The sequence below is a fragment of the Amblyomma americanum genome, chromosome 2 (assembly GCF_052857255.1).
Source record: "Amblyomma americanum isolate KBUSLIRL-KWMA chromosome 2, ASM5285725v1, whole genome shotgun sequence".
NCBI lineage: Eukaryota > Metazoa > Arthropoda > Arachnida > Ixodida > Ixodidae > Amblyomma > Amblyomma americanum.
In genome coordinates, this window is record NC_135498.1 from 121,533,207 (window position 1) to 121,560,909 (window position 27,703).

A 27,703-nucleotide genomic window follows, 5' to 3' on the forward strand; every position below is an offset into this window, starting at 1 on the left:
ACATTTTTTTAGACGCCGTGCATACTCAAGTGTGCACAGGTTATCATGAGGCCGATGTATTGGTCAGCCTCGATTGTCGCTCCTAGGATCTGCGCTTTTTTTGCCCCGCGAAAAACGAGAGCGACTTTTTGAGCTCCTCCTTCCGCTGCATTTCGGTCATAGCTCGAATCGGGGCAGCTTTCTTGGGCGTTTCGATGAACACTTCGGGCAGCCAGTGGACGACCCCGATGCTCAGCAGGGTCGTGAATGCCACGAACATGCTGAAGGCGGCGTTCGCGTTCCGCCCGGAGAGCGTGATGAGGGAGACGCTGAACAGCGTTCCGGCACCACCGAAGAAAGTGGACAGACTCACGCCGATGCTTCCAATATGGGTGGGGAAGATGTCTCCCACGTAGTACAGGGCCACGCCCAGCACAGCCGACACGGCAACCTTCATGCCTGCGTGTACGAAGGGGATGGCCGGGTTGTAGTCCCTGCTGATTACCGCCACCTCGTCCAAGGCGCAGCTGCACACGACGGCGAGGAGCGCGGCCAGCGTGTCGCGCAGGCCCCACTTCGTCATGGCCCAGTAGGTGGCCGCGTAGTAGGCAGTCGAGAGGAAGACGTGCGCCACATGCCAGCGGAGAACCGTCGCTCTGTCTCTAACCAAGACGTCAAAGTAGACGGCGCTCAGCGTAAACGTGGCGATGAAGACAGACACCGCACGACGGCGCATCTTTACCGTTTCGATGATGCCCTCCGCTGCGGATGCGGAGGCCGCGGATGAGTGGCTGCGGTCTATCTTCCCCAGCTGGGTCATGATCATTGTGAGGGTTGCCTTGGCCTTGTTCATGTCCACGCCGTTGAGCTCTCAGGATGGCCACTTCGGCGTCGCGCATGTTACCTGTGGTGAGGAGCCACGCGGGTGACTCTTCCTGCTGGCAGCACCAGGTGGCGCACATGGCTGTCGGAACGAGGAGCAGTCCCTGGGCGAGCAGCCAACGCGGTTCCAGCAGCGAAACGGCGTGCACAAGCTGCGGCACCACGGTGGCCGCCACGGCAGTGTGAAGCAGAGCGAACAGCGGGCGCCACGCGTTCCCGGTCACCTCGTGCAGCAGGATGAAGGTGAGGATGTATATGGCGGAGCCAGCCGATACGGCCACGATGCGGGTGACGACTAAGGAAGCGTACGTGGCCGCCACGCTGCTGCCTACGGAGGAGAGGAGCAGGACGAAGGCGCAGGCCAGCAGGACGGGCCTCCTGCCCACGCGGTCGGACACGAAGCCAGCCACGGGCGCCAAAAATGTGTAGCCGACGACGTATGCGAGGGAGGACAAGTCGTACAGGTGCCACCGCTCGCACACGAGGTAGAACAGGCTCACGAAGCTCTCCCTCTTGTCGGTGATGTCGTAGTCCCATTTGTGGCAAGGCACAGCTGTCCTGTTTTCCAGGAGGCTGTCCTGCAGGCCGCGAGAAACGTTCAAGAATGTCACATTGGGAATATCGCACGTTTTAGGACCAGAATTATGAAGGCGATAGCGTTAAAGCCCCCGTTCTCCAGAAAATTCGATGTTGGCGTTGCGAGCGAGAAATCACGAGCGTGGCTCTGGCCGGTGGTCCCTAGAGAGCAACATAGGAGGCAGGTGGCCAACTTAGGAAAGTCACCTTGCAGCGTCATAACAACCTGCCCGCCGGATAGTGAGCAACCTCCACCGTGTCAGGTGGCAGTTAAATTAATGATTGATCGCTGGAGAAGAAGAGAGGTTACACAAGACCCTCCACTGGGAGCACCTGCCATCGCAGGGCAGTAGCTCATGGCCGAACCGCTGCACCACTGTGGGAGTGGTATGGGGAATACCAGGGGTCAATGAATGTAAAGGAGAGAATGATCTTAATTGTGCATATACGCGAATTAACTCACTAAGCTGTCACGCCAAACCCAAAACGCGGAGCTTAAATGTCCCTCCATATTTTTTTGGAGCGATAGCTACATTACGCTAGCATTTCAAGCCTTCAGCGCGGCCACCGTGGCGGCCCATGGCTCATCACGTGGTTGGTCACGCGGTGCGGAGCAGCTGCCGGCGGCGCGGCGCGCCGGCGAAACCGAGTGGGGGAGGGGGCAGGGAGTGGAGAAGGGAAGAGAGTGAATCTACGTCTAGGGACGAAGATGAAGAAGGAACGCCCAGCGAAAGGGAGCAGCGAAAGACTGACTTTGCAGTTTGGCTGGGCGAGTTCTAGTCGGCCAGCTGTAGCTATCGCGTAACTCCAGGTTTGACCAGATAAACCACAGCCATTTTTTATTGCAGAAGCAGTACTACGCCAGGTCTAACCACCCGTCGCGTATGCCGTGCTCCCCCCAGAGCCGGCGCTGCGCTTGGCAGGAGGTGCGACGTCAGCTCTCTCCGTTGCTATGACGACGCGTGACGTCAGCTTGCTCCCCGCCGCACCTAGAAGGAAGCCGCTCGTCGCGTGTGCCATTGCCCCCGGGCCGGTGCCTCGCCTAGCAGGTGGTCTCTCCTTTGATATGACGACCTCCTCGCCTTGCGCTCGCTCCGTGGCGGCTCCACTGGGATATAAAGCGGTGCGCTACGCGCTGGTTGATCAGTATCGCCATGGAAGTTACCGACGAAGGGTCTATATCTGAATTTTGTTGCTCTACTGCTTCGTAGCAGTTAAATTCTAAACTTGCTCCCCGCCGCAGCTAGACGGGAGCCGCTCGTCGCGTGTGCCATTGCCCCCGGGCCGGTGCCTCGCCTAGCAGGTGGTCTCTCCTTTGATATGACGACCTCCTCGCCTTGCGCTCGCTCCGTGGCGGCTCCACTGAGATATATAGCGGTGCGCTACGCGTTGGTTGATCAATCTCGCCATGGAAGTTACCGTCGAAGGGTCTTTATCTGAATCTTGCTGCTCTACTGCTTCGTAACAGTTAATTTCTAAGCTTGCTCCCCGCCGCAGCTAGAAGGAAGCCGCTCGTCGCGTGTGCCGTGGCCACCGAGCCGGCGCCGCGCGTAACAGGTGGTCTCTCCGTTGATATGACGACCTCCTCACCTTGCGCTCGCTTCGTGGTGGCTCCACTGAGATATATAGCGGTGCGCTACGCGTTGGTTGATCAATCTCGCCATGGAAGTTACCGTCGAAGGGTCTTTATCTGAATCTTGCTGCTCTACTGCTTCGTAACAGTTAATTTCTAAGCTTGCTCCCCGCCGCAGCTAGAAGGAAGCCGCTCGTCGCGTGTGCTGTGGCCCCCGAGCCGGCGCCGCGGCTAACAGGTGGTCTCTCCTTTGATATGACGACCTTCTCACCTTGCGCTCGCTTCGTGGTGGCTCCACTGAGATATATAGCGGTGCGCTACGCGTTGGTTAATCAATCTCGCCATGGAAGTTACCGACGAAGGGTCTTTATCTGAATCTTGCTGCTCTACTGCTTCGTAACAGTTAATTTCTAAGCTTGCTCCCCGCCGCAGCTAGAAGGAAGCCGCTCGTCGCGTGTGCTGTGGCCCCCGAGCCGGCGCCGCGGCTAACAGGTGGTCTCTCCTTTGATATGACGACCTTCTCACCTTGCGCTCGCTTCGTGGTGGCTCCACTGAGATATATAGCGGTGCGCTACGCGTTGGTTGATCAATCTCGCCATGGAAGTTACCGACGAAGGGTCTTTATCTGAATCTTGCTGCTCTACTGCTTCGTAACAGTTAATTTCTAAGCTTGCTCCCCGCCGCAGCTAGAAGGAAGCCGCTCGTCGCGTGTGCTGTGGCCCCCGAGCCGGCGCCGCGGCTAACAGGTGGTCTCTCCTTTGATATGACGACCTTCTCACCTTGCGCTCGCTTCGTGGTGGCTCCACTGAGATATATAGCGGTGCGCTACGCGTTGGTTGATCAATCTCGCCATGGAAGTTACCGACGAAGGGTCTTTATCTGAATCTTGCTGCTCTACTGCTTCGTAACAGTTAATTTCTAAGCTTGCTCCCCGCCGCAGCTAGAAGGAAGCCGCTCGTCGCGTGTGCTGTGGCCCCCGAGCCGGCGCCGCGGCTAACAGGTGGTCTCTCCTTTGATATGACGACCTTCTCACCTTGCGCTCGCTCCGTGGTGGCTCCACGGATATATATAGTGGTGCGCTACGCGTTGGTTAATCAATCTCGCCATGGAAGTTACCGACGAAGGGTTCTGAATCTTGTTGCTCTACTGCTTCGTAACAGTTAGATTCTAAGCTTGCTCCCTGCCGCAGCTAGAAGGGAGCCGCTCATCGCGTGTGCCGTGGCCCCCGAGCCGGCGCCGCGCGTAACAGGTGGTCTCTCCGTTGATATGACAACCTTCTCACCTTGCGCTCGCTCTGTGGTGGCTCCACGGGGATATATAGCGGTGCGCTACGCGTTGGTTGATCAATCTCCCATGGAAGTTACCGGCGAAGGGTCTTTATCTGAATTTTGTTGCTCTACTGCTTCGTAACAGTTAAATTCTAAGCTTGCTCCCTGCCGCAGCTAGAAGGGAACCGCTCGTCGCGTGTGCTGTGGCCCCCGAGCCGGCGCCGCGCGTAACAGGTGGTCTCTCCGTTGATATGACGACCTCCTCACCTTGCGCTCGCTCCGTGGTGGCTCCACGGAGATATATAGCGGTGCGCTACGCGTTGGTTGATCAATCTCGCCATGGAAGTTACCGACGAAGGGTCTTTATCTGAATCTTGTTGCTCTACTGCTTCGTAACAGTTAAATTCTAAGCTTGCTCCCCGCCGCTGCTAGAAGCGAGCCGCTCGTCGCGTGTGCCGTGGCCCCCGAGCCGGCGCCGCGGCTAACAGGTGTTCTCTCCTTTGATATGACGACCTTCTCACCTTGCGCTCGCTCCGTGGTGGCTCCACGGGGATATATACCCTTGGCCAGTAGTATTTTTTGCCGTATTCGTGCCAAAGTTCGACAAAAACCCAGGTGACCAGAAGATGGGTCATCATGGCTCGCCTGCAGGGCTTCGTCACGAAGGGCCGTAGGCACGACGAGTAGATAGACAGCTTCTGTTGGACTGTGGTTTTTTTATTCAGCACGCCGACACGTAAACAGAACGACAACAGTCCGCGCGAAAAGATTCGCGGGGGAGACTGAGCGCTTCCTTCTAGATACTCAATGAGGGGCCGTAGTTCGCTGTCGTCCCTTTGGTGTTGAATGAGGTTGGACGTGGAGATGGCACCAAGGAAAACAGAATCGTCGTCGGGGTCAGCTCGGTTGTTCTCGATAGGAGCACGAGACAAGCAGTCGGCATCACTGTGCTTTCTACCAGACTTATAGACGATGGTGACATCGAATTCCTGAAGTCAAAGGCTCCAGTGTGCAAGCCGTCCCGAGGGATCTTTGAGGTGCGCCAGCCAACACAGCGAGTGGTGGTCGCTGACGACCGTGAAAGGGCGGCCATATAGGTACGGGCGAAATTTTGTTACTGCCTATAGAATCGCCAGGCATTCTTTTTCGGTGGTGGAATAGTTCGCCTCAGATCGTGACACTGTGCGGCTCGCGTATGCGATTACGCGTTCGAGACCATTATGCCTCTGCACAAGGACCGCACCGAGGCCAATGTTGCTGGCGTCTGTGTGTAGTTCAGTGTCGGCTGACTCGTCGAAGTGTCCAAAGATGGGCGTACTTTGGAGACGAGTGCGGAGGTCTTCAAAGGCTTGCTGTTGCTCCAGACCCCAGAAGAATGGTTCGGAATCTTTCATGAGTCGCGTGAGGGACTCAGCGACCTGGGCGCTCTGCACAAAACGCCGATAATAGGCGCAGAGACCCAGAAAGCGGCGCACACTGCGCTTATCGGTGGGCACAGGAAAAGCAGCCACGGCAGCAGTCTTATCGGGGTCTGGGCTAACCCCTTTAGCGCTCACGATGTGTCCCCGAAACTTCAACTCTTCGAAAGCGAAGTGACACTTTTTGGGCTTCAGCGAAAGACCGGCCGAACGGATTGCTTCGAACACAGCGCGCAGGCGTCTCAGGTGCTCTTCGAACGTGTCAGAAAAGATGACAACGTCATCCAAGTACACGAGACAGGACTGCCATTTGAGATCGGCAAGAACGGTGTTCATCATCCTCTGGAAGGTAGCAGGAGCCGAGCACAGGCCGAAAGGGAGCACCCGGAATTCGTACAGACTGTGCGGTGTAATAAAGGCGGTCTTTTCCCGGTCGCGTTCGTCCACCTCGATTTGCCAATAGCCGCTTCGTAAATCTAGCGATGAGAAGTACTTGGCGTGGCACAGCCGATCCCGGGAGTCATCAATACGCGGGAGAGGATAAACATCCTTTTTAGTTACCTTGTTTAAACGTCTGTAATCAACGCAGAACCGTAGGGTTCCATCTTTCTTTGCCACTAGAACAACAGGCGACGCCCACGGGCTCGTCGACGGCTGTATCACGTCGTCCTTGAGCATTTCTTGAACTTGGCGGCGAATGACATCGCGCTCCTTCGAAGAGATGCGGTAGGGTGGCTGACATAACGGCCGTTGGTTGGCGTCAACTATAATTCGGTGCTTTGTGAGCGGTGTTTGCTTAACCTTAGAGGTCGAGGCAAAGCAGTCGCAGAAAGACTGGATAACGCTTTCCAAGCAGCGTTTATGGTTAGTTGGGAGGTTTGGGTTCACGTCAGTGTTTATGGGAGTGGTCGGTTCCTCCACTGATGCCGGGGCTCCGGACAAAACGTGCGGTCCCGCGAATTCGCTGAGTTCCTTGAAATACTGACATCGCACAGCACACGGGCGCCTTAGCGTTTTTCCTCCATAAAAACGCAGCCGACCGCGGCGGCTACGTTTTTATGGAGGAAAAACGCTAAGGCGCCCGTGTGCTGTGCGATGTCACTGCAGGTTAAAGATCCCCAGGTGGTCGATCTATTATTCCGGAGTCCTCCACTACGGCACCTATTCTTCCTTTCTTCTTTCACTCCCTCCTTTATACCTTCCCTTACGGCGCGGTTCAGGTGTCCAAAGATATATGAGACAGATACTGCGCCATTTACTTTCCCAAAAAAACCAATTATTATTATTATTATTATTATTATTATTATTATCCTCGAAATACGCAATCGCTGTTCTGCCAGGCAAACACTGGGGTTCACAACCAAAATTGGTCACCAAGAGTTCGGTTGGGCCCTTGTCCAGTTCAACAATTCCTCGAGCAACACAGACTTGCCGACCAGCAATGCCACAAACTTTGGTGCTGTTATCGCACTCTACAGTAACAAACAAGCTGGATCTTGATGGGATCAAAACGTGGTCGTCACAGACGCATAACGTAGCCCTGCGTGGCTCGGTATCGTCGTCGATAGGACCTTGGGTGGAAAACGACACGATTAGCTCCTGGAGGTTGATAACGGCACCGTACTCTTGAAGGAAATCCAAACCGAGTATGAGGTCTTTGGAGCACTCGGGTAACACAGCAAAGCAGCCAGGGAAAGTAACACCGCGGATCAGGATTCGCGAAGTGCAGACACCGATCGGATTTACCACGTGGCCACTAGCTGTCCGGAGCTGCGGCCCAGACCAAGGGGTCAGAAATTTCCTCAATACCGTGGCTAACCGTCTGCTCATTACCGAAAAATCGGCGCCGGTATCCACGAGTGCGGTAACCTCGTGGTTGTCGGCGGATACCGGAATTTCGGCGGAGGCCAGTCGGTCGCAGCACGTCGTCGAGGTCGTCGGGTCAGGTCGTCGTCGGTCGGAGCGTCGCGGTGAATCGTCGGGTGGAGGCTCTTGACTCGGTCCAGTAGCGGCCGCCCTACCCCCGGAGGACGCCGTCTTCAGTTTTCCCGACGTGGGGACGTACCTCTGAACTGGCCAGAGGATGACGGGCGGCCGGGCAAAAAGAACCGCCTTGGGGATGGCGATCGGGACTGGCGTCGCTGCGAGGTCGAAGATTGCACGTTTTCAGCCAAGCACTGTTCGATATCCCGTGGTATTTCAGCGTAGCGTGGTCGAGCTGCGTCAGGTGAAAACGCTCTTAAACCCATCCTGCGGTAGGGGCCTGAACTCCTGCGGCACGGAGGGTGCTGTTACGATTGGCTCCTGCAGGTGTTCAACAGAAGCTATGGGGGAAAAGTCTCGCATCGCTGGCCCGGGACATCGTAGCGCCTCGTTGTACGTCATAACGGAGGGCGCCGGGTGTACAGCGGGGGGTGGCTGCAAAACTCGTCGGATTTCTTCGCGGACCACGTCCGTAATGGCAGCGACGCTGACCTGTCGAGCTTCAAAGCGAAGTTTCGCCAGTTCCTCGCGCACCAGGCTTCTTACAAGCTCCCGAAGCTCCTCGGCGGGCAGCGACGTAGGCGTGTACTGGGACTGGGAAGCGGCTGCTACAGTAGCCTGATGTCCGTAGTGGGCGCCCCGTTCCTCTAAAGAGCGCTCGATACTCATTGCCTCCATGGTGAAGTCGGACACTGTTCGTGGCGGGTCACGGGCCAGTCCGGCAAACAGCTGCTCTTTTACGCCACGCATTAAGTGGCGTACCTTCTGGGCTTCGGGCATAGCAGGGTTGGCCCGATTGATTATTCGGGTCGTGTCCTCGATGAACATCGCGACACCCTCGTTCGGCTGCTGTGATCTCGAGCCCAGGGCGATTTCAGCTTTCTCTTTTCTTTCGCTGCTGGTAAATGTCGCTAGCAGCTCTCGACGAAAAGCCTCCCAGGTGGTAAAGGAAGCTTCGTGGTTCTTAAACCGCGTTGCGGCCGAGTCCTGCAGCGCAAAGTAGACGTTGTGCAGCTTGCGCTCGCCGTCCCACTCATTGAAACCTGCCACTCGGTCAAAGCTGGCCATCCAGTCTTCGACGTTCTCGAACCTGTCCCCGTGGAACGGTGGCGGCGATCGAGGTGCGTGAAGGACAAATGGCGGGACACTGCCGGAGTGCAGACTTGTCTGGCTAGCCGCGGTGGATGTCATGGCCCTTACCGGCGCTGTCAGTTGGCCGAACTCGGGTTGTAGGCCTCGCAGGCGGCGGCTCGCCTTGTGGACTGGTGTTGTAGCCACGCGTTGAGAGCTGACGTCAAAGGTGTCCTCGAGGTCAGCGTACATATGCCGTTACCCAGCACCTCTACCAATTATGTCACTGAGAAACGGTTGGCGTAAGCAGGGCTGGTTTACTTGCTTTAATTAGACGCGCAAGACGTTTGAACGCGCAAGGCAGCAGGCAGCACGAGAGATGAAGAAGACGAAGCATCTAGCCCCGAGATGGCTCAAGGCTTGCCAACTGCCAGGAAATGCAGTTTAGCCGCACTGTGGCGCCCCTAGAGTAGTTAGTAGCGTAGCAATATTAATCCTGAGCGAAGTTTCTGTCAATGCAGGCCGTCTTGCTGCTGTTGTCACTTCTACAGTGCTACTGCCGCTTTGCCGCTGCCTCATTAACTGTGAGACAGGTGCTGATTTATCTTGCGCCACATAATTATTTACTTTCAAATTTTTTAGATTTGTTTTATTGTTAAATTTTTATAGCACACTACACAAGATGAATGACTGCTTTTAGTGCGTTTCGGCAAAGTTGCACATGACTAAATTCGGCGGGTTTTATTTTTTTGATCAAGAGTTAGTTTTTAAATGGCCGCGCCCAGAAGATGCGTTTGTCCTTGGAGCTGTAGACCAGGCGATGGTCTGGACTGGGAAGGTTTGTTTTACTTCTCCCGAAAACGCTATTCTTTGAAATTGGTGTGGGTATAGCTGTGCTACACATTAACATTTGTTTAGCAATGTTTCTTAGTAGCAGTGCTGGTCATCTGATGGCCAACGTTTTATTTGAAATGTCGGATTACCGGACAGACATATGACGGAAGCAACAACCACTGAAACCAAGGCGCATAGGGGAGTGTTTCTATTTGTTTTAAAAATAAATTTGTGGTGGTGGTGAATGAGAATTTAATAATGTATTCCATCGCTTTAAGGTAATCATAAAAAATCAGAAGAAAAAAAACGGCCACATGCTGCCGGCGGGATTCAAATCCACGATCTACTAATTTCGCGTCCGGTGCTCTATCAAGTTCGGCTAGTTTACTTTTTTAGCCATTTCTTCAAACCTACGAGGCGTTTCGTCATAAATGTGCTTGAAATTAGCCTCCGCATGCTTTTGTTTCCTCAGAAATGCACCACTAAGATTTGGGTTCTGAACGCATATTGATTTCACCGAAGTGGTCCGTTGCTGCCGCTAGACTCGGTTCTGGTTAGAAGCCAAATTTTGCGCCGACCTTTTCTTCAGGTCTGTCCAGTGTGGCTGTGCTAGTTCCGCAAAGTTGGTGCCGCGAAATATGGAGCTCTGGTTAAGGTGAGGCTACCTCGTAATACTGCTTCGACCTTTGAGCACCCATGCTTAGAACTTGGTAGAGAGAGGTTGGTCAGATGGTTCTTGATAATCACAAAGTGAACACGGGAGGGAAAACGTCACGGTGCTTGCCAATGTTTCAACAAGAGGACTGTTATTAGTGACTTTCTTACGTTTCCTTACAATTTGTTATTATCTATGTACAAGCGGTGACTTACAGCAACAAAAGGTATTGAATATCATTGTGAGATTGCTCATGCCCTTCATTTATTCTTTTTGCTCTGGAGGCGAAACCCGGTTGAGGTCAGTGGGCTAATGTGTAGTTGAAACAATTTTTAGGCAACAAAACATGCAAATTCTTAACAGGAGAGGTGCAAGAAAAAGTGTAACATCACCATGTTACTTCAGATTTCAAATCTTGCTCAACATGAAGCCATTGCAAAGATGCGCACACGGTGTTGGAAAGCACGATCTTGCATACTGCACAAACCAAAGCCAGCTGCTAACTGCTGATCATAATAAATGTGCTCACACGAGTTCAGACAGAGGATGGTTGAGGTCATCAAAGGGCATATTGCAGTACACATGCTTCGTGCCGGCTTTTGAAAAACCTACTTACTATGCATCTTATTTGATGTTTCATTTGTCGCATACAGCAGGAGGTAATGCTATCCACGTGTGGCTATGAGGGTAATGCCAGAAGTAATCTGACGTGCAAATACTAGGGAAAACTCTGTCCAGTAATAAACAAAGGTGGCTGTTCTGTGATGTACTTTTGTGTGTATATGTTAATGCAGGCTAACATTACAACTCTGTATGCAACCCATGTACAACTGATATACACCTTGGTGCCAAAAGTCTCTCTGCCAGGAGTGAGCATATTGTTACGTGACGGCAAGCCAATGAAAAGAGGACTACATGAAAGATGGCGATGGAATGATTTAATGGCGGTGGGCCCAGAGCGAGCGCTCCGTGCCGCGCCACTGCCCACTTTGTCGTCTTCTGGTTCGTGACACAACCCGGTGCCCCCGAGCGATCATCCCGATTCTGCGAACTACAGCCTTTGTCCGTAAAGTACCCAGACTGAGTGTATTAAAAAATGCGTTTAACATTGAAATCATTTGTGCAGCACCTCTTCGACATAATCTCCCTTGCAGTATATACACAGCTTCCAACGCTTCTTGAGATCTTGGAAACAGTTGGAAAACGCTTCTTTTGGCAAGGCTGTCAGCTCCTTTGTCGCCGCGTCTTGAATGGCCTCCACACTCCCCATCCAGCGACCTTTTAGGACTCTCTTCACACAAGGAAACAGGAAAAAAACTTATGTGAAGAGGTCAGGCGAGATTGGCGGATGGGGAAGTACAGTAATGCTCTGCTTGCTGACAAATTTTGTCACGCTGAGAGCAGTGTGCGGCCTTGCGTTATCGTGGAGAAGGCTTCATTGTCCAGATGCCCATAAGTCAGGGTGACGGTGTCGCTGTGCATCACGCATGTGTTGGAGCACTCGGATTTCAAACTCGTGTTTCACCGTCCGCCCTTGTGGGACGACCTCATGGTGTATGACATCGCTGGCATTGAAAAAATAAACTATCAGCATCGTCGTTTTGGTCTTCTAAACTATCAGCGTCGTCTTTGTTTTGGTCTTCTGTCGCCGCACCTTCCTTGACGCCGGAGAGCTTCTGGACTGTGATTCGGCGCTCTGCCTTTTTATTTGAGGATCGTATTGAAAACACCATGTTTCATCTTCAGCACTGATGCTGTCGACGAATGCAGCATCTTTCTCTACCTCGGAGAACAAATCAGCGCTCACTGATGCCCGCGTGTCCGTCTACGTAGTCCTGTGTGAGGGAGTGTAGCACAAGTCTGGCATTCAGCTTTCGTTTCCCCAAGTTCTCACCAAAATTTGGTGGCATGTTGTCTTACTAATGTCGAGAGCATCTGATAGCATGCGGACTGTAATGGTGCAGTCTTCCTGTATGATTTACCTGATCCGAGCCACGTTGTTCACAATCCGTGAGGCTGAAGGGCATTCCTGCCTTGTGTCATCTTCCACCAATGTTCTCCCCAAAACAAACCTCTTGTGCCACTCAAAAACTTGTGCCCGCGATAATGTCTCGTTGCCGTAAGCATCACGAAGGAGCTCATACGTCTGTGTGGCTGTCTTGCCAAGCTTCACACAGAATTTTATGTTTAAACGCTGTTCGAGGTGGCCGTCCATCTCTCCACATTCACTCACAGTAGAATGCACAGACGACTAGCGACAACGTATTTTTCTACATGTGCTGCCATGTAGTGGCCGCCACAGCAATTAACATAAATAGCTCAGGTTAGCCCAAAAAGATGGCGCTACACATACGCACCACATTTGTTTTGGGGAATCATATATAGAGAAAATGAATCAGTCTCATAACTTTGCGGACAAAGGTTGTAAAATACAGTGACGATGAAACGTAAGACGTGGTGATGGGCGTGATAGAGGGGATGAACAGAGTCCGTGAGAATATTTTGTATCAAGTAGCCAAAAAAATTTGTGCTGTTCTTGACGCCACATGAAAAAAGTTAACACTGATTAGGAAATAAATTACTTATGTGCAGTAAGAAATGGGAACATTGGCTGTGCCAGATGCAGGCATGCTGCATTCCTGCAGCAGCCATAGCTTGAGCAGTGGCAAAGGGAAATGGAGCTGACAAAACAGCTTATTTGGGGTCGTCTATTCTTTGACTTCCTTTTAAGATACAGCTGTGAGCAGGTAAATCAAGGCACAGAATGTCAAGTGTTTGGGAATAATGCTCTGATTAAATGTACTGCCAGGCTTTGGGTTCAAAAATTCAGCTTGGGAGGTATGCTTCTTCATTGCGCATCCAACTCACTGGACACATGTTGGCTGACACAATACTAAATGTGCCCATAGAAAAAGACAACTACTTCTCATGTCACTTTGCCATCCAGTTCCGCATTTCTGGGTAAACTGCAAGCTTTTGCCCCCACTGCATTGAAAAGACATTCAGGTGGAGAAAGCGAGTATTCCACACACCGTCACATGCCAACAAGCAATGAGTACGGCAGCCTCTGTTGTTTCTCTTCCGTCACCGCAATGGTTTCATATTTGGTTGTATTAGCCACGGTCGGTGTTTCTGCACGCACCTCAGGCACGTGTTTCAGCACACGAGTCAGTTATTTCCATATCAGTGCTAATTTTTGTAACGAGATGTCAAGAACAGTAAGAACTTTTCTGGTTACCTTGTGCAGAGGTGGTGCATATGCTACCAGTTCAGTTATTTTGGTCAAGCTTCAGCAGTGGTTGACTTTCGAAACAAAAATACAGCATCTACAAGCGAGTGACAGGGTACAAGAACAAAGATGAAACTCGGAGCCAGATAGCTCTGCTGTTACTAGTTAGACAGACGGAATTCCAACAAAACTATGAGGCCTTCACATTTCTCTGCCGCAACAAAAAATCTAAGACGTACTGAATCGCTTCGATCAGCATTTCACAAGGGACTGCAGTACAACATATGCATCGAAGTATTGCTCAACATGAAGAAATGACAAGCCAAGCTTGTGACAGATTCGTGCAAGCTGTTAACGTACAAGAGGGTCAAATCAGCACTATGCACAACCAGATGTTTACGAACCGTGTAGGCATGGAATCGGTGACGCCGCACTCTGCGAATGTTTTTTTGTATGAAAAGACACTTGTATTATGGAAAGCAATCAGCCACTGCATGGGAGCACAACTATCCATGTTGTACGTCAAAGAAATGCAAGCACCCAGGTCGGAGGATCTCGCACCACATCGTAACCGACCAAAAGCTTCTGACCTCATGCTAGGCGAAAACTCCGAATGTGTGCTTGCTTGCTGCCAACCGTTTCAAAGTGTCCTGGTGGACAGAGGCCCACATCAGTGCCAGCTTTCAAAGACCAATGCAACACGTGTGGCACTCCCAGCTGTTACCCTGTGTAACAACGAAGCTTTGTCAACGCGGTAGTAGCAGTGTTATCGCTGAGCGTGCGCTGCTGGCTGGCTCTAGAACAACCGCCGACGGCCAGAACACCATTCAGAGCCTGGTTCTTTCAGGGTCATTTCACCCCTTTTCAACTGCATCATGTTGCTAGCCCTTGAACATTTGCTTATGGTGTGAACATTGTTGAACGGTGCACCCCCTTCGTCAGATGCATTCACTGTTTGTACTCTTAATCACTTGATATGGCAGCAAACCAAAAGGAATGCACGTGATGCCACTTTGGAACTGGACAAATAATCAGATGTCAGCCTCCTATCTTCTGATGAGATTCAAAAGCAGTCCTACCTGCCAGTGCTAATGAGCCTTAATGACAGTGCAATCACTTGCACTGATGCAGTAGCACCATTACAGGGAGAGAGTTCTTTCTAGTGGATTTCACCGAGTGCATCAAGACTGAATTCTTTGTTGTTAGTCTGCCAAGTGCAGTAACTTTGGTGTGATGTGACTCCCAGATGCTGAAGTTCATACCACACCTCGATAAACTTCACTGCGGGTCAGCTGATATGAAATCCAGAAATGCAGAGTTGGCAAACATAATTGAGCATTACAGCGATGTACTTGTTGAAGGGACAGGTCTTCTGCATGGCGAGTATGCAGTAGCACTGGACAAAAGTTCGGAATATTCATTTTGGCACCATATGAATTCTCATCAGACAAGAATGGTGAGTTAAGTAAAGAAATGCAAACCTAGGGAAAGAACAAGTGTTCACACAAGTTGCTGAACCAGCCCATTGGCAATTCTGAATAAAAAAAGATGGTTGTGTTCAGATCTACCTTGACCCATGAAATCTGAATGAGGCAAACAAACATCCATAAACATCCATACATCTGAAAGCTGATATTTCATACCTTGCTGTCAATTTTAACTGGTGGATCAGCGTTACTAAGATAAGCTGAAGTTATCAGGGACCAGCTAGACTGGCTCAGAGGCTTCGGCATTTGGCTGCTGGCTTAAATGGCTGTATTTCAACGAAGGCAAAATACAAAAGCACCTGTGTGCTGTGCGATGTGAGAGAACAAAAGAACCGCAGTTGCTCCAAATTAATCCGGAGCTCTGCACTATGGCTTCCCTTATTGTGCGTGTGACACTTCGGGACATTAAACCCCACAATCTGCAATTTGAAGCCAGTAATGACGAAGATCGGTAACCTTGGCCATGTGGTGTCGGCTGATGGAGTCAAAGCAGATGCAGCAAAGTTCAAACCTTTGATGCAAAACACATAGCCAAATGGCCAACAAGACCTACAGGAGCTTTCTGGGTATGGCTAACTTCATGACAAAGCTCACACCACAAGGAGACCTCTAGTTTGGGCTAGTTGGTTCATGATTCGCAAAGAAAACGGCAAGAAATACGGGGACAAAAGAGAAACAACACGACGGGACCATCGACAACTTACAACTGAGTATTATTTCGCGTGAAACCTGCCTTTTTCTAAGCCAACACGCCGTAACAACCGTGCACTCACGCGTTTGCAAAGTCGCGAAGCCAACTCACGCCGTACAACAGATCACTGAAAGGTATCTAATACATGAAGCACATTAAGTAACCAAGTAACATTTTATCATGGCCATCTGGAATAAAACCCAAACGACGTGAAGAAAAATATAACAAACAGCTCTGCACAAGTATGAACATCAAACGATCATGACCACGCAAACCCTTAACAACCGAAAACTATACAACACTTGAGGAGTGGCACCAGATCACCAATAGGAGCGTGGAAAAAGTGCAGAATGAAAATTTAAGACTAAAGCTGCGTCAAAGGTAAAAAAGACGGCGTGATGAGTGCGAAAACTTTTACCATTTGGAGCCGGTCAGTCGGCAACCATATGAATGATATCCGACTACCAACAAGAACATCGGAAAAAGGGAAGATAGTCAAAAACAGGGTCAGACCAATGTCTGCGTCAAAGGCACAAAAAGCGCACATAAATCCGCGCAAACAATGGCACTTCGTCACAAAGAATAGCACCCAGTGCTGAAGGTAGTGCACGACAAAACAATAAACCTACAAAATTTCATCTAGCAAAGTGAACTCCTCGTTGCTAAGCGTCATGGATGGCTTGCTGACCCATCTGCTCAATTATTTCCAGATATAAAAGGCTTCCATCACCTCTCTCTACTCTGTCCTTTCCACTCCTCAAGAAGATAGTTTTCTCGAACTCAGGACGGCAATTCCTGCAAGCTTTGCAGGGATTCACTGGGAAGCTTCCTTCATTAATTCGCAGATTTCAACAGTGCTCGCTGGCACGCTCATTGAAACATCGACCTGTTTGGCCAATGTATATGAGCCCGGAGCTTAAAGAAATCTGGTAAACAACCAGAGTTCTGCACTGTGTGAACTTGTGTTGTTGTTTCACAGTACAAGCCAGTTGTTTTTCTCAGTTATTCATAGCGCAAATCCTAGAAAGTTTGCATGGGGCTGTGAATGTGACCTGAAGGTTATCTCTGCCTGCTACTTTATTAAGATTGTGAAACTCCTTGTGGATATACGGTATTACAGCCACACGATTGCACGAAATCAGATCTCTACTTTCAGGACCTTGCTTCCACTTCTGCAGAAGGGCTTCACACACGAAAGAAACCACACAAGAAGGGTACCCTGCTTCTTTTAACTGCTGAACTTGAGCGCTGAATCCTGACGAGGTCATATGGGGGCATGATTTGTTCAAAGCCGCTTGTAAGGAGTTCGAAATAATAATAATAATTGGTTTTGGGGGAAAGGAAATGGCGCAGTATCTGTCTCATATATCGTTGGACACCTGAACCGCGCCGTAAGGGAGGGGATAAAGGAGGGAGTGAAAGAAGAAAGGAAGAAGAGGTGCCGTAGTGGAGGGCTCCGGAATAATTTCGACCACCTGGGGATCTTTAACGTGCATTGACATCGCACAGCACACGGGCGCCTTAGCGTTTTTCCTCCATAAAAACGCAGCCGCCGCGGTCGGGTTCGAACCCGGGAACTCCGGATCAGTAGTCGAGCGCCCTAACCACTGAGCCACCGCGGCGGGGTAAGGAGTTCGAAACAATTGCCGTTTCACGAGCTTCGAATGAGCACAGTTAAAAAGGGAGCAAACCTTTCTTTGAATGTTGACTATACATCCAACACATCCAACACAAGTCATCTTAAGAAACCGTATCCTAAGATTAAAGAACTGGAGTTCACCATTTGTCGGGACCTCTTTTGTCACGGTTGTTGCGGCGTGTTGGCTTACAAAAGGGCAGGTTTTACGCGAAATAAAATTAAGTTGTATGTTGGCGCTGGTCCTGTCGTGTTTGTTTCTCTTTTGTACCCATATTTTGTGCTGTTTCGTTTGTGATTTACACCACATCTAGCCCAACAAACTCAATTCAAGTGGCTGTTGCACAAAAGCACCCTTTTGTTCAATGTCCAGTTCCATGTGATTTTGCATGAAGAACCGTATCCTTGACACTCAGATGCAAGATGTGAAGGCGTTTTGTTTTCCTGCTGCCAGCTGTTTTCAAAGGCCGACCGGCATGATCTCTGGCTGCGCCTCGTGTGACACCTGGACGGCGCCTTGCTAGTCCAGTTGGTTGCACCTTGATGATGCGGCCGCGCCTCAGTGAACTTGTTTTTGCTGCTGTTGAAGCAAGATGCATCGCAGCTCTTGAGGATCTGTGCGCGCTCTCTTCAACAGTGCCAGGTCTCTTTGGAGCAGGGTGAGATAAAATGGGTTATCTGCAGCCAAACTGTATTGCCGCCACAGCTCCTCTGTGATGTTCTTGAGTACCTCAGCAGCATCCTGTGAAAAACCCAAAATAGCTCAGAGATCTGTGAAATGAGGCACTAAAGTACCAACTGTAATGACTTTCGTAATGCGCCTCTAGCACACCACTCACTTTTCTGTACTTTTTGTACTTTCATCTTATTGCTTACAGCTGCCCTTGGTTACAATGGCCATGTGATTAAGTTATTCCGATATGGGCACTATAATTCACAAAGCAAATTGCACTGTAGAAGTTCGCAAGGTGCCAACATGATGGGTTGTGGAAAGGTAGAACATCAATGCACTGTATCAAGTGAGAACGTGGAAAGGATGATAAGCTGCAGCATATCTTGCAATAAACCTGCATCCTCATATACTTGGCACTACTAACGATGATCATGTCATGAAAGTTATATTACATAGATCAAGTACATAAATATTTAATGCGCAAACACAGAGAAGTAAGCTGTTTGTCGATCATTTTTACAAATAAACAGTTTTTTGCACTCGCTGAGTTATTCAACATGCCTGTGAGGCACGGTACCTCAAAAAACTTCCAATAAGAAGCAAGAAATACTGAAACAGCTATGCACTCTGGTTACGGGGAAAGTTTCACATTACACTACTACTCTGTCACCAATGCTGCCTTTGAAAGCTCTGTTCATTGCTAAAATCGGTGTAGTAGCATAGTGAGAGGGTTGGTTACTGCGAGTCCAGTTACAGTTTTGAGCAGGACAGAGAGAGGTTTTAGCTTCTCTTAAATGAGAACCCTGCATACTGCATTAGAGATCTGCCATGCAGCCAGACTTGAAACTCATATATTGTATTGCACAAAAAAAAAAGAATGTGCCCCACACCTCACGGCATTGATGATTGGAACATGGCCTGGCAACAGCAAGCTGCTCCTCACCTTCCAGTGTGTCTTGGGGCAAGCTTGTAGCATCTTGCACCAAGGCCTGTGGCTGTTGCTGGACAGGTTCATTGCCTGGCTCGCCTGAGCCGCTCCCTAGCTGGTCTCATGCACTTACGGAAGTCGCGGAAAAAGGCAATATTTTGACACTTGTTACCTAGGGCGAGCCATGCGAGCTGGTGGCGGTCTTGAGTGCTAGGTATAGAGGCATTCAGGAATCCTACCCCATAGGTGCTGTGAACGAGTGCCTAGTGCTTGCAGAACGCCCCCTGCTGGCCAACTCGGCAGGTGCAAGTGCCGACATCCTGCCACACTTTATAGATTTTGCCATCCTCTTTGTAGCTGGGAACTTCAAACAGATTGCTGCCAAGGGTTCGGATGCTTGCAGCAGCCTTTTCAGGCATCCTTTCGTGGAGTTTGTCATATAAGAGCTTGTGGCTTGGTACACGGTTGTAAGCGTGCTTCAGCAGCCTCTTCTTCAGGTGACCTTCCAATAAGCTTGTGATAAGGTCCACAACGGCGACAACATTAAATGCTTTATGCCTGCCCAGAACCACATCCTTAAGGACCCGTATGGATGCTTCAGCGAAATTATTGGTGTTGTGGCCCCTTGTGAGCATTCCAGAGCGGTACAGAAGCACCCATTCTGCCTTGCGCTCCAGGAAGCCAAGAACGCGTGTTATGTAGCCCTTATGACACTTGGCCTTCATTTCCGCTATGGCAGTATTCAGGACATTAGCAGTTGATGTATACATAATCTGCAAATGAGATTATAAAACACATGTCGAATGCCCACCAATATTTTCCTCCTGTAATGGCACTATTTGTGCATAAAAATTTATATTGAGTGATCTGTCTCTGTGTCATCTGCGGCTTATGTTTCTGATGTTGAAAGGTAACCAACATTTCTGATGCTACTCAATATCGGGCTGCTAGACACGCAGCAATGACAGCTTTCCACGAACTATAACCTTGTCCCAAATATTTTACCAAAGTGGTGCATCCATTCACATATTCTGAGTTTGTTTGCTCCCTTTTATGCTATAGGAGATGCGACTTAACTATCGGATATGTTAATGATCGTACGTTGCATTTTTTACAATGTCTAAGATTGTGTGGGTGTTTTGGGCGCTTTACATCCAAACCTCACTGTTACTTTCAAACTGCACACGACTGAGAACAGCAGGTATTTTCAATCCATGTTGCACACACTTGTTGCCATTATAGCTATTTATTCATTATTTATTTGTGGGCACAAGTTTGCCTAATCAACAGTTTGCCGCCAAAGCTTTCTTTCACCTTTTTCCTTCTTGCCAACACCGCATGACAATTTTCTATTAACAATAGCCTGCATGGCCCCATTCTAGAATGTAAATACTTTAATACCTATGCTACTAATAACCTTTGCTGGAAAACCTATGTTAACTACATAACATAGCACCATAAGACAGCTATAGTATATACTATGTCCAACCCTGTTCAGAATCATCTTTCTAAAAGCTACGCAATCAGATTTTCACTAATGCTGGAGTGAACACACTGAATCAATTACTTTAATGTGTGTAATTAGCAGCTTAGCAGAAACATTACAAATAACCAACAAACTCTAAACATGGACTGTCACTAAGTGCGTATTTCTCACGTTTTTCTTAATATTGATCTTTTCAGAAGATTTCTCACTCTATAAAAACCACCTAAAGGTACTTTCTGATCGCTCATAGCATTTGCATTGATGTAATATTCATCATACTCACAAACTTCATGTACCTCTTCAATTATTAACACGTATACAGTTATTTCTGTCAGAGACATTCCGTACTTGGAACTGCTTGCCAGGCACATTAGCCACTATCTCCGGACACACTAGCTATTATTCATTTCAGCATGCACTGAATTTATGATGGGTGTTGTGTTTAATGTGTTGCGTCCGATTTTATTGCTCTTGTGGTTCTATGAGCATGTAGTTATTGATTTCATTTATTGTACTTGCAGCGCGCCTTGTATTATACTCGGTGTTTTTGACTTGCCTCTTCTCTTGCCAACCCAGTGGCTTTGGCTGTCAAACGTAAGCTCGCAGGCTTGATGATAGCCGCAGTGACTGTTTCAATGGAAGTGAAATACAAAAATACCCATGTGCTATATGATGTCAGTGCACATCAAAGAACTCCCAGGCGATATGAAATAACGTGGAGGCCTCCACTGCAGTGCCCCTTGTAGTCCATGTGTCACTTCAGGACATCCAGTACCACGATTTACATTTTTCTTCTCATCTCTGCGTCTTTGTGACATTTGACCAATTTTATGCATTCTTTTCCCTCCTCTCCGCAATGCTTCTTGTAAGCTGGGAGGGTGAACTATATAGGCATGCAAGCTTGCATTTGTGATGAATGCAGATAATCATTATTTTATGACTGCATAACAGAACACAATGCTTGAATGCTTGACAAGTCAGCCTTAATTATAGGTTAGATTTACCAGCCTCAACTTTTGGCAGGACGATGAAAAAGTCGCAGAATGTTTGCTACCTTCTTGTTAAATTTTTTAGTCTATGTGGTACTGTGCTCAAATAATTCATTTGTTACCGCACTGCCATTGTTTACGAGCTCTGCCTATCCCAAATGTAGTAGGGATTTGATGGATTACCCTTGTAAAGTACAAATTTAAAACTTGTTTATGCAACTATGAAATGGAAACCATTCATCTTATGTGCGGCAAAAACACTGAAAAGTAATTGGGTTTTGAATGGTGTAATGAATCGGCATTTTTGAAACTGAGCAACAATGACAACTAAGAGGCACTAATGTTTTTATGTGCTTTTATCCTCTCCTATCGAGCCATAAATCAAGCAGCCAAATATTGCAGTAGAAATGATGAATAAATATCAACATTTTTATTCTTGAACCTTCACATAGCACTCTATTGATATGGACATGACCTTGATGCTTTAACTTTTGTTGTGCCGTCTAAAGTAAGAATATTTTATGAATTATTCTATTAATTATGCACACGGGTAAATGACAGCTTTAACATGTGGCCACTGGGAACAAAAGCATGCAAATGTCATTCTGCCCTCACCCTTTTACCAAAGATGCCCCTATGTGAATACAATTGAAGAAGGCCTAAACAAAATGCATGTGATGGGCCACTCTTGTTTATATCTACTGCTGTAATTATAATTTGTTAGCTCATGAATGTTCTGAGTATTATTCTTTACTTACATGAGTGCCACCAAAGCAGGTTGGGTAGCTCTGCTTCAGCAGACCAAATGCAGCTTTGTAGCTCTCGCTGCTCTGAGAACTATGTAGTAGTACAGCAAGAGGCATTGCGCCAACTGCAGTTGCTGTAAGTACCACCATGAGACTGCTTTTTGACTCATCACATGAGGCTGTAGAGTCTACAAATATCTCCTTAGCAGCACTCAGTCCTTGCGTCCTTTTCATGACCTCCGTCACCACAAGAACTGCCCAGCAGGTACCATCCTCTGACCTTGTGGTGCTCACCTCTGCCCCTGCAAAAGGCAATATAGGACTCCTACTTATAGTGGCATTAAGCAGAGAAGCAAAGGTAAATAAGGGGCTTGTTAAGATATACATTTAAAAGTTGCCAGCCGTCAAAGCAAATCGGAACTTTAACAAAATAAGTTTCATTTTCTTATTCATCAGATTAGGAGCAGCAGAATCATTTGTTAGATGTTAGATAATTCAACACAACGTAGGAGAAAAGGCAGCTACATGCCTCCAATGGAATCTGAATCAAAGACCTCCACGTGTTGCAGATGGTGCTCGACCAACCGAGCTATAGCACTACTACTATCAAGTGACCTCTGCTAGCGTGCACTTCGCATGTTGAACCTTTTGATGCCTGTTTATGGCATCAAGAGTGCCAAACTAGATACCTTCTTTATGCTTTTTAGCGAGCAAGGGAAGGGAAATAATTGGTTCATTAATATGTACACAAGAAACGATCAATAAAGTCCAGGAAAGCATAGGGGAGCACTGTTATAGTTATTCTTTTAATGTTGTAAACCTATTAGGAATTAGTGACAGCGTTATTATTTGTTGGGTGTAGGATAACTGCGTAACGTAACGTGACAGAACGCACAAGGAAAGACAACCACATGCCGCCGATGGGGTCCAAGTAGGTTGCACCTGCATGCCCATGTCTGTAATGCTATGCTTCGGGCTTAGGGTGAGGCAAATGTATCACTTGGCAGAGTAATGTTGGCATGTATGGATATTAAAACTCGATATTAAAAATAATAATAATGGGTTTTTTGGGAAAAGGAAATGGCGCAGTATCTGTCTCATATATCGTTGGACACCTGAACCGCGCCGTAAGGGAAGGGATAAAGGAGGGATTTAAAGAAGAAAAGAAGAATAGGTGCCGTAGTGGAGGGCTCCGAAATAATTTCGACCACCTGGGGATCTTTAACGTGCACTGACATCGCACAGCACACGGGCGCCTTGCGTTTTTCCTCCATAAAAACGCAGCCGGCGCGGTCGGGTCCGAACCCAGCAACTCTGGATCAGTAGTCGAGCGCTCTAACCACTGAGCTACCGCGGCGGGGCAGATAATGAAAAGTAGATGCTGTAGCATACTCAATGTTTCACAATGCAAAAAGTATTCATCATGGATGGGATTTTTGTTGTAAACCGCACAGCTTTAGCAATGCAGACCAGAGAAGGTTGCTGTAAGCTGATTCAGACATGCGTATGGCTTTTCATCCTGCTCTAGTTTCACCGAAAAGGGGGCCACTGTGGCTTGAATGAATATACTTTAAAACCTCAGGTGGTCCCTCTAAGGGGAAAGAAAAACTACTGCTAGCCGAGAGGTTACCCCTGTTGGCAGCATGATGTGCAACAACATTTGGTGATAATTCTGGTGAAGCAAAAGCTAAATATTTTTGAAATACCTAGACCACAAAAATAAAAATAATCACACAAATATGTGCAAATGCAAACAGTTAAACACCCAAAAAACCTTTCCAGCCCCATCCTTTCAAAAATTCGCAGGAATTTCAAAGAAAACAAACTACACTGTTCAGATATATTGCAGCTTACCCTTGTCAAGATAGCATGACGCTTTTTCTGAAAGTTTGCTGACAGAGTCCACTGCGCTGCCATAATGATGATCCCGCCACAGCCGGAACCAGTAATAAACAGTGCCTGCGCTTGGATTCACGGCACCACTGGCAAGCTTCTCGGCGGCGTCATCTTCAGCTTTTAGCTTCTGCTGGTGCATAGCTATGGCCTGTGGTGGTGTGAGGCCATCATGAAAATAGTTATGCAACACAGCTCGAGTGTCAGCTGTGGTGCGCAGGAGACGTAATGCATCAGTACAGTCTAGCGCATAATTATTGTCATCCCTGACCTTCACAATGGCACGCTACGGCGTAGCCCTCTTCAGGAATGGGTCCCGATTCCTTGTGTCCCTAGTAATGTTTTTTTTTTATTTTGATGTCCACAAAGGCTGGACAGGTGGTGCCTGTTTGGCCAGTAATCTTATTCCTGTTCTAGTGCTGGCATTTCCACTTCTTGTGGAATGCGATCCTAGTAAAAAAGAAATTCAAATGATTTTTCTTAGAATGACACTCATATTTTTGCGTAAGAATATTTTACATCAGAGAGACACTAGTAACAATAATGTAAATATTGCGCAGTGCTCTGCAAGACATTGCTGTCCAGCGGCAAAGCCAGCCTTACAAAAGTGATAATTGGAATCTGTTACAGTCCACAATTCCGCAATTCTAAAAGAAATGCAAATGATTTCTCTTCTCAGAATAACGCTCATCTTCTCGCTTTAGTCTATTTTACATAGGAAAAACACTGGTAACAATAATGTAATTATTGCGTAAATCTCTGCACTACATTATATACTTGCGGAAAAGCCAGCTTAACAAAAAGCAGAAAATTGGAATGTCACAGTCCACAGTTATATAATTTTTCCATGACAGTCTTCAGAACTTGCACACAGCACCCTGAAGCGCGTGATTAGCTCTGATACATGAAGCAAAGTAAGTTCGGCTTCAGTGCCGAGCTGCTATGTACTTTTTTCCCAGGTGGCCTCGGCTGTAAATATTGCGTAATTTTCTGCACTACATTACTGTCATGCGGTGTAGCCAGCCTAGCAAAAAAAACTGAAAATTGAAGTTTGTCACAGTTCACATTTGCGAAACAATTATGAATAGACGACCGCTCTTTCGAGTAATACATCAAGTGCATGGGTGAATAAAATGCAAAATTTCCCATACCTTTTTGGCTTTGCAACTTCCCAGTCAACGATCCACGTGGTTTTCGTCGCTACACCGTAGCTGGTGAGCCACTCGTACGCGTCTCCGTCTGAGTTCAGAGCCACACGAAAATAACTCAAGTTCTCGACGCAATTGTCACTTTTTAACTCGCATTCGAACGGCAGCGATGATGCCGCCATAATTCACGGATGGAACAAGCTACTCGAATAAACAGCCCAAAGCAGCCGCGGCGGACTCAAAACTTCTTTATGGGCGGGAATGTGGAGAAAAGGAAAGGCGGGAGTGAGAGAAAAGGGGATGCTGTGCACTGTATGTAACAGCCGACCGCGAGAATCGCGCAGCCAACCAGGCAGCGTCCTCTCCTCCTCGCTTCAGTGCTTTCTCTCTCGCGACGCATTCGTGTCCTGGCGCCAAAAATGCGCAGGACTCGTGGGTCCGGCGTTGAGAACAAACGACAGGTTCCTCAAAGCCGTTCTGAGGCAGCGGAGGGCCGTTTCACCCCGTAAACAGCAAGGGTGGGGGGAAGGTCCCTTGTAGACGCCACCACCTGCACTCGTGGCGCTGCAACCACGTCGACGGCCGTTTGAAGCCTCTGTCGATTGATGCTTCTCAGTGGCTTGAATATTCTTGGCATGTTGGCGTCTCCAAACGTAACAGCTCCTCCGCGGCCAGTACAATCTCGATCGGCCAGTGGTCACAATCATTGGTCGAGGAGAGATGACTTGAGTTTTAGCGTGGGAGGCCCTTCTTCATCTTGTCTGCAAGCACACAGCAGAATCCTGAACCTCGGACATCGGATGCATTAGTCGAAACCAACCACTCAACATTGCGCCATTCCCTAGGCAGTGCACGAAATTCACCCAAGAGCCGCCAGGGAGTTATGCAATACTACTGCATTGTCAATATAAACGTAGGCACAAAATTTTGTAGCTGACAGCAATATTCTCGGCTACTAAGAACATCTTCCATGTCTGCCAAAGCCCGATTCGAAGAACACGACTTGAAGAGAGGTGGCAAATTTGGAAGCAAAAGAAGAAGAATAATGTGACACCACGCCAAAACAAAGCTAACTAGTACCTAAAAAAATACGAAAAGGCACCGAATTGCCACCGAACGGATACCTCAATTATGGGAATAACCTGATGAATCCGTCGGCATTGCCATGACATTTGCCCCTTTTGTATCGCACAGAAGAGTTATAATGCTGGAGGGCTAGACTCCATCGTAGCAAGCGGCCATTCTTGGGCGACATTTGACGCAGCTATGTAAGTGGACAATGATCTGTCTCGAAAGCAAATTTCGCTCCGTAAACATAACAGGCTAGCTTCTGTGCGGCCCAAACCAGACAAGCGCATTCCTTTTCCGAAGCGCTGTAGGCGTCTTCTCTTACGATTAACTTCCTGCTGGCATAAAGGATAGGGTGCTCCTCATTGTCTTTTCCAACTTGGCTTAATGCGACCCCCATCCCCCGGCCGCTGGCGTCACACAATGGACAACGAATTCCTTGCTGTAGTCCAGCGCGCGTAACACGGCCCGCGAAACCAGCACACTCTTCAAGCTCTGAAACGAAATTTCTTTTGCTGCGTCCGAGATAACTCTATTCGGCTTTTTTTTGCGAAGGGCATCCGTCAAAGGACTTGGTAGCTGTGAATAGTTGGGTATGTACCTTTGGTAGTACCCCACAAGACCGATAAATGAACGTACATCCATCTTTGTTCGGCGCTACGGGAATTCAACGATAGGGGCTATCTTGAGGTCTGACGGCCTCCTCGTACCTCTGCGGACAACATGACCAAGATAAGATAGGTGACATGTGATCAACCAAAACTACATTTTTCGGCCTTAATGGTTAGCCAAGCGTCCCTCAAACTCGTCAGTAGCCTCCTCAGATGGGAAACATGGTCTTCCCACGAGTAAGAAAAAAATGGCCACATTCTCAAGGTAAGGCAGCGCGAAATCCTGCATGTCCTTGAGGATGATGTTCATTAGCTTTGAAAAGCTAAAAGGTGCATTCTTTAGCCCAAAACTGAGCACCAAAGGTCGGAATACCCCCATGGGAGAAATAAATGCTGCATACCGACTCGCGCTTTCCGAGAGGGGGACCTGCCAGTACCTCCTCACTAGGTCAAGGGTGGAGATGTACTATGCCGCGCTAACTGTCTCGATCCTTTCTTCGATGTTAGGTATTGGGTACAACTGGTCCTTCGTTATAGTGTTCAGCTTCCTGTAGTCCACGCAAGGTCGCGGATTTTTTCCTGGTGCCTCTACGAGTATCAGCGGTGTAGTCGCTCTCTGTAGAGGTGTAGTCGCTCTCTGCTGGCTCTATCACGCCAAGTTCCAGCATGTGCTTTATCTCCGCCTGAATTATTTCTTTCTGCCTTGGAGAAACTCTGTAGGCTTTCGATCTTACTGGATCGGTCTAAGATAGCTCTATCTCATGCGTGATGAGATTTGTCTTCCCCGACCGGTCGTTAAACTCTCCCGGAATTCGCACAGCAGTTGCCTCAATTCTTGGAGTTGCTATGGTTCTAGATCCATGGTACTCGCGGATCAGG

The 27,703-nt window shown here is 48.6% G+C and overlaps 1 protein-coding gene across 1 annotated transcript; it reads right to left on the reverse strand.

Moving 5' to 3' along the window:
* Nucleotides 1–82: 82 nt before the first annotated feature.
* Nucleotides 83–18,970, reverse strand: LOC144120033 (organic cation transporter 1-like). Its single transcript, XM_077652511.1, has 3 exons — nt 18,899–18,970; nt 818–1,439; nt 83–741 (listed from the first exon to the last, which is right to left on the reverse strand). The coding sequence occupies exons 1-3, from the start codon at nt 18,968–18,970 to the stop codon at nt 83–85; spliced, it is 1,353 nt and encodes a 450-aa protein (XP_077508637.1).
* Between the last annotated feature and the right edge of the window lie 8,733 nt (nt 18,971–27,703).

Bases quoted from the DNA above. Each gene is read 5' to 3' on its own strand.
- LOC144120033 (XM_077652511.1), bottom strand. From the start codon at position 18,970: ATGAACCTGTCCAGCAACAGCCACAGGCCTTGGTGCAAGATGCTACAA. The intron at 1,440-18,898 runs GTGAGGAGCAGC...CGCGGCCTGCAG, and splicing joins GCCCCAAGACACACTGGAAG to GACAGCCTCCTGGAAAACAG. The intron at 742-817 runs GCAACCCTCACA...CCGCATCCGCAG, and splicing joins TGGACATGAACAAGGCCAAG to CGGAGGGCATCATCGAAACG.